This window comes from Notothenia coriiceps, unplaced genomic scaffold (genome assembly GCF_000735185.1).
Source record: "Notothenia coriiceps isolate Sejong01 unplaced genomic scaffold, NC01 NC01_scaffold00003200, whole genome shotgun sequence".
NCBI classification, from domain to species: Eukaryota; Metazoa; Chordata; class Actinopteri; order Perciformes; family Nototheniidae; genus Notothenia; species Notothenia coriiceps.
The window spans coordinates 2,167-9,922 of record NW_011335901.1 but is presented as its reverse complement, the minus strand read 5'-3'; the positions used below and the strand labels follow the sequence as shown (position 1 = coordinate 9,922).

The window sequence follows — 7,756 nt, the reverse complement described above, 5'->3', positions numbered from 1 at the left end:
AAATATTATTAAAATGGGCCCACTTTGAAATAAATAAAACATATAGCTGCACCCTAAAAATAGTTAAAGGTAGGGTAGGTAAGAATTGAGAAACCAGCTCGAGTGCACTAGAATTTGAAAAGAACACAACCGGAAAAAATATGCCTCTTCCTTCAGACTTCCTCACAGAGCCCCTCCTCCAACACACACGAACGCGCACATGACCAATGAGGGCACGAGATAAATTTGTGCACAGATGGAAGGCTGACAGGCTGACAAGCAGGTAGGCCATCCAGTTATTTTAGCCGGGCCGGCTCAGATGATTGGTCGTGCTTTTTACAGCGCTACGGCTTCCAGAGATTAATTTTTGTATGTATTTATTGTCAAAGCATTTAATATATTCATTGCTATCGGGATGTTAAGAGCATTCCATGGAATATAATAAAAAGTGTTTTCTGAAATAAATTACATACCCCATTGAATTATGACTGAAGATTGTCTGTCTTCCTCTCCGTGTTGTTCCCGTTGTTCCTCGATACGTAAAGGCTGCAGTGCAGCACCTTTGACAACTTCTCTCTACATATCAAACGTACCGGTAAACCAGCATCGTTTGCTGTGAAAGCATATAACTCTGTCCACACAGAATTAAATCCTGTGTTCCTCCGGTACTTTTCTTTGATTTATCCATAGTTCGCTCATCGAGCCGGGGGTCAGGTTATTCACGCCTCCAAGAAAAGGCGCTCGCGCGGGACCGTAGCAGGATGTGACGCATATTTTAGTTGACCTAATTAAAACCGTTTTGTTTTTTATTTATGTGTCACAGTATCACCTCAAAATACAAGATACCAAACATTTTCAACCGTGCAACAAAATATAAATAGTCCTACAAATACTTTTATTTTATTTCCTTCTTATTTTTGTCTAAGCTCAAGGGAGCCAGAGCAGAGGGCTTAAAGGGCCGCATGCGGCCCGTGGGCCGCGGGTTGCCGACCCCTGGTCTAGTATATGGTTGTCAATCAGTGCTAATCAGACCTCTAAATACTACCTTAAACTGAATACTGTGTGACTTACTGACATCTTAAGCAATTAATGAGGCAATATTCAGTTAAGAATACGAGAATGGCATTTAGAATGAAATTGGTGTGGTGAAAGAAAAACGAAGGAAGCTTTGATAATAAGGGCACAGACATCCTCAATTTTGTGGTACAGGTACAAGTATTCATTAACAAGCTATGTGTGTCCGGCCTCTGAAAGAAGGAAATGGAAAGGTCACGCAAACACTTACCTGGTATTTTTGGGATGCGTCAGATTGTTAGCGACTGAATATTTGACTTGGTTTGACAAAAAGGCCAGTTCCCACCGGGGAAATCTAATGAGATGCTTTTTATATATTTTTTATTTTTTAAGACCTTGTTGATAACTGCTCCGAGCAAGTAAACCAATATTTGAACTATACACAAACCCACCCCTCATCTTTATAAAAACCCAAACTGAAATTACCTCACAAGGTTAAAAAGAGTTGGCCCTAAAGAGTCTCCCTCATTAAAAAAGAGTTCAGATTTTCCCTTTCTTTACTCCCCAAAAATGTCATATAACAAGAATGAATAATGAGGTTCTTATTTGACATCATGTACCTGTTACCTTAAGTTGAAGAACATATTGTGTACAGCCACAAGATGTTTATGTTTTTGCCAGCGTTGCAGTTGAATGTAACTACAAATCTAGCTGACTATGCTTTTGTCACATACAACCCACAGTTTCAGACCTACCTGATGTATAGGCTTATCAAAAGTACATTTAAAAAAAATTATTGAGAAGGAATAACAAATATATCATTATAATCAGTTATTGTAGCTCCTTGGATGTACCCAACTGGTTTGAACGCAGAAAGCCCAGTTAGATATGCTACATGGAAAATCTAAAGTGAAGTCAAAAGCCTTCTTGGTGAAAATAATTTGGGAGAAGAATCGGATTCGCTTGGTTACCAATTGTTGAATGTCTCAACTTACCAATTCAACAATAACACTCGTGAAGTGAAATGTGTTTATTGATCGTTGGCCAGTATGCATTGACCTTTTCTTTGCCTCTTGGGCGCACAAGAAATAAACTGTGAATTCAACACTATAATCACGCTTGAGTTAGCCTCCTAACACATCTAACAGACTGAGTGCAACATTAGCATCCATTAAGAGTCTGTGCACCAGGCAAATTGAATAATAATATAATAAATATTGAAAGTTCAACCTTTGGAGCAGATTTCCACTATCTCCTGAAGAAGAAAGGTGGCTCTTGAGCAGCTAAATGTTTCACTTTATTTAACAGCTAGCCGCCAACTTTGTTTGTCTTATTTCTACAGTAGATTTTAGGAGCTTTTTCGGCAAAAACTGAGTATTACCATTTTACACTCTGAAACAAGGAACATAATGTAGAAAGTAATTGAAGTGCTTTGTAGAGAAGAGAATCTTCAGATAATTCCCTGTGGGTTCCTCGCTGCAAGAGAAATTCCCCATGTTAAACATCATACATATAAAATGCACAGTTGGATGTCACAAATGTCAATGGGGCAGCACCACCTGCTCTTACCATTGAGATATATTCACTGAGTTGTGCATTCTTCTAAATGATTTATTCATAGAAACAGGGAAACTAAGGTCTAACGTGAATTTATTCCCAAGTTCCTCTCCACTACTTTTACTACTAATGATGTTACAGTTGATGGTGCAGTCTGATATTACATACAGTGCCTCAGTAGAGCGATCCCGCAGGGTTTTTCTCAAGAGCCCTTTATAAAGTTGTAAATCTGTAGCAGAGGCTGTCAGCAGTGAGGGAAGCCAGACACTGTCTAACATCGTGTGTGTGTGTGTGTGTGTGTGTGTGTGTGTGTGTGGGAAGGGAGGGACAGAGTGTTTGACAGACAGAAGGCATATAGTGTAATCACAGCTGGAGGACGAGAAATAAAGACTTCCATTATTCCATACCATCAATCTCACCTTGCTGTCTTTAAACCCTTTTTTCACTTCTTTTCACCCACTTTTCCCCACCTTTTGCTATCCTCCAATGAGTATACAATATGCTAAAATATACCGGAGGACGCAGCTGCCTACTAAGAGCCTGTAATAGCATGCGCATGTGTGGGAATTAGATGGTAATAGGGAGAGCTTTCCTCTGGCAGGTCAGACTCAAGCTGTTATCATGAGGAATTTCAAATTTAGCAGTTTTTCCTCCAACCTCTCTAACTTCCTACGCAATAGTTTGAATATTCCACTCTTCTGTCTTCTGTAATTGGCTTTGGCTGCTTTAAACAAGCTTCCAGGCCAGAGAGGCTTAAGCAGTGTTTGAATATGCAAGTATTCACTCAACCAAGTGCTTACTGTGTGTTGAAAAGTGTGTTGGCGTGTGTACTTCTGCATTCATATTGGATTTGGTGCTCGTCTTGAAAATTGGTCACCATGGATCATTGTCATCCATCCATCCATCATCTAAGTAAATCACTCAGTCATCTGTCTATCATTGAAGCAACTCTAAAAGATGATGGATGTCATCGCTACTGAAGCATTTTTATGAATAGATTTTCCCGACCAGATTATTAATGCGGTGTTTCTCACTAATCTTTCTGCATTAAACCCCTCAAACGTCCATATTTCTAACAGTAATTGGCTCAAGGGGAAGTTGTAATAACAGGTCAAAACAAGGTGACATATTTCAGTAACAAATTCAGTTTGGCACAAAAGTGGAAAATATTCACTGTTGCCTTGCCGTTTAATTAAATCTTTATAGTTTTTGGTTGCGGTTTTAAAGTACAAAATTCAATATCCTTTAAGTTCTGCGTAGGTTTTACCTGACTGATTCCAATCTTCTTGAATAAATTAAGTGATTCAAATGAATAAAGTGAAACAAATGGCAGGCTTGATTGTCAGACTACCATTTGACTAAAATATGGGTCTTTACATGTAGCTGCTGATTCTGGAATTGTATAAGATATGTTTCCTCTCCTTCTTTCCTTCAGGAGTGGTCATATACTCAGCTGGTTCAGCCGATTTGTGCTGAGAACAGCTGCTGACAATGTCATACTGTATATAGGGTTGTTGATGAGACCGTGGGACTCAACCATACTGTCAAACTCCTAATGAACGAGCTAAAAGAGGCTAAAAGCTGCACAAAGCCGTGGTGTGTTAGTTCTCAGTGGATCTAACAGTGTTACTAGATGCTGACAGTGTGCTTTTTTAGAACTGATGTCAGAAAAGTCAATTGCCTGGAAACCCCCTTCCCGTCACACCTTCAACATCACATTAGGTGAGGCTGTGTCCGACCATTTCTGTAACTTTTCAAATCTGACAGTGTGGAGGAGAGAGAGCATACAGGGTTTGAACTTGTCTCTGCAGCTCTCTTTTGGTAACTTTTCACACAAAAAAGTGAGTGCAATGCCATTATTGCTTTCCTGGAAAGACTGTCTGAATGTGTGTGCTGTTACACTGGCTTTTCACTCGACTTTCAACTTTGCATGTGCAACTGAAACACTTTTGATATCCGGCATTGTCTGACAACATGTTGTTGAAGCCATTTATTTTCCAGGAAAACCGGCCTTTAGTCACATTTTCGTATTACATTCATACCAAAAGCTTCACATGTATTAACTGTCACTGCACTACTCAGAAATATCCATCTACATTATACTTCTAAAACTGCTAAGATATTTTTCCTAGAGTATTCTGTGGATGTCTCCAAAGAAACTGCTAATACTTGTATACAAGTTGTTATTGGTAAGACTACCATCATAAACTGTTCCAATGGTGTAATGTACAGCTGGGTTTATTTTCCATCTGTGTAGCTTCTTATTCTGCTGCAGCTGACAGTCAGTTTGATTGTTGTCTTCTTTTTCCATTTCTCTATAAACGGCTATCGTTCTGTCCACAGTGCTTGAAGGCCAAACATATTACAAGTCATCCTCTTTGTTAGTTTGACTGCTGATGCTGAATCATCTTATTTACTCTTCAGTCCCTAAACCCTCTCACACTCTATTTATCTGACAACAGGCGCTATTTCAAAGCTGCAGTCTTGTTTTACATCCTTTACTTAGAGGCAGAGTGTGGCCTCAGCTTTCTGAAAGAAGCTTATATAACAAAAAGGTGAAAAAAGCATCTGTTTTATTATGCAAGATAATGTGATTTTACTTTATGTGATCTGTTATTTTTCTGAGTAGTCAAACACACACACAACCTTCTGCCTGCTATTTATTATGTGATGTCACCAAACCACCTCTCATCTTTGATAATTTGCTCTCATTAACCCAAAAGATCTGGCTAAGACAGGTAATCAGTCACGTGTGTGTGTGTGTGTGTGTGTGTGTGTGTGTGTGTGTGTGTGTGTGTGTGTGTGTGTGTGTGTGTGTGTGTGTGTGTGTGTGTGTGTGTGTGTGTGTGTGTGTGTGTGTGTGTGTGTGTGTGTGTGTGTGTGTGTGTGTGTGTGTGTGTGTGTGTGTGTGTGTCACCAGTCGGTGTGACAGATGGTAAAGTGTTTTGGCATGGATCCCTTAAGGAGGGTTCAGGTTCAATCTAATCAGGTGCCAACTTGTTTGCTGACCGTTATTTGGCATTGCGACTCCAGTCACTTTGAAGCACCTTGTGTTGCCCATTAGAGATGTGACATTGTTTGTATTCAGTCAGCTACCTAATTGTTCAAACCTGGCAGCTTTGAAAAGGAATTAGAGGTGACACCAACAGAAACCGATTAAGCTCAGAGTTTTGCAAGCAGTCACATATAAAGTAAGAAACAAACACACATTTAGCCCTTCTTTCTTTATGTGTTTGAGTAAAAGACTACTGAGCTGCAAGAACTAGCAAGCCAACATTAGAGAAAAAAAGAAATTGTGCCATGTTCAATCAATTAACTGTACCATATATTTGACATTCATAACCGCCTCTTTTCATCTTGGTGTTTCTTGTTGTTGCATCAACTCGGTGCCTGTTAGGTTGGATTGGACTCCATTGCTTGCATTCACTTTCAGTGTCTAATACACAGCATACTTGCTTACTGAGGACCCATTCTCTGATTTAACTGTTTGATGGATTGAAGAATTAAATCCAGTGTTTTATTTAAGTGCAAATTCAATTGTAAATGCTCTACGGTTGGACGGTATGATAACATTTGATAAACAGCCAACCAACCAAGCTGTAATGGATCAGTCCTTTTTGCTTCTTGGAAAAACTAAATTGGAAAAAGCCATGAATTTTTCTCAATAAAGTATTGTTTCCACTGAAAACTGGCAGGAAGTGGTAAAAGATAACTGTCCATTGTGTGCCTTTTTATTTTATTTTGTAACATGTGGTTCTCCCTCAATTCCAGGTGTTATTGTCTTGAATGTCCTTATCAGCCTTAAATACCAAATGGTGCAGATGCTTTATTTTTATTTTATCTTTATTTTTGTTTATTTAATATTGTGATTAAGGCACTATATCTGCATAACAAAATATATTTTGAATAATGGAGAGGGCATATGTCACTTGTTACTTTGAAACAATTGGGATGCTTGATAGCATCACATGTTAGACTGATAGAGTCCAAAAGCTCATTATAGTTGGAGTCTCAGTGCTGCTGATCTTCATTCTCAGCACCGCTCATCCCACACTGGTGCAACTAATCATCAGTTCCACTTTTCAGATTCAGATTCTTGTTTTGATGATGGCTTTTTCTCCAAGGGATTTTATTGATGCTGCTGGTGGTTATGTGTATTTATTCATTAGTTAGTTAATGTAATGTCCCCCCTTGTGTGTATCTGCATCCTCAATCTTGAGAACTTGTGGAAACTGTAACTGGAAACTTGTGAAGTTTTTTTAGATCTACTGTAATACTTAATTTCCTTAAAATCAGACAAATATCAGATATCTTTTAGGATTATATGCATTATATATATATATATATCTTATATATGTAAGTGTATCTAATAGACCACTGCTTAATGCAATAATACATGACCAAGCTTGTGCCAAATTGGTGCCCAAATTTTACTTTCTGGATACTCAATCAATATTTTTTGGTTTTGTCACTAAATATTGACCACATGTTTCTCTTCTCTCAGTGGTTGCAGGCTTCAGAGGAGGCTTCTCTCCTGATTGCCAGCCCCAGGATGCTGCTCCCTGCATCGGGCACACTGCCACCAGGTGGACCCCTGTCGACCCACCACCAGATCCAGCTGCTCAACCAGCAGCTCCAGCAGCAAGAGCAGCAGACACAAGTCGCTGTGGCACAGGTATGTTTTTCACACATAAACAAACCCACACTTCTTTTGATAAGAAAGCATAATGTGACCGGTACGCATTGTTCGGTTTTGGCTCAACAGTTTTCAATATTTTCCTCTTTTAACAGCTAAACACTTAAATATATTTCTGATCAGCATTACATAGTTTGACAGTCTGATTTCAAAAGCAGTGATTAACACAGTCTTTGCTAAACAACAGTGCCAAGGGAAAATACTTATTTGATCAATTGTAAACACTCAAGGATTATTGGAAGAGGGAAAGATATCAATACCCGCCTGCAATCCAATCTGAAGTTGAACAAAATAATGTAAGATCTGAGTGCACACAGCATCAGCCATCAATCACCCAACTTGAGTGGCTCAGCTAAAGAACCGGTTAGTGAGAGCAATGGCTTAGGACTTATACATTGGATGAAAACACACACACACCGTTTGTCAGCCTGCTTGCAATAAGGCCTCAAGACTTGAAAATGCAACTCACACACACACTCCTGACTGAGAAGTGTCTCAGACTGGTAGATA

The 7,756-nt window shown here is 39.1% G+C and overlaps 1 protein-coding gene across 1 annotated transcript in view; it reads left to right on the top strand.

The window, feature by feature from the left end:
• LOC104941164 (carboxyl-terminal PDZ ligand of neuronal nitric oxide synthase protein-like) overlaps nucleotides 1–7,225 on the top strand; it is a gene marked incomplete at its 3' end in the record, with an annotated part of 25,145 nt that extends 17,920 nt beyond the window's left edge. The window contains exon 4 of the mRNA XM_010766223.1: nucleotides 7,055–7,225. Coding sequence (XP_010764525.1) covers nucleotides 7,055–7,225 — 171 coding nt within the window. The remainder of the gene's footprint in view (nucleotides 1–7,054) is intronic.
• Nucleotides 7,226–7,756: the final 531 nt, after the last annotated feature.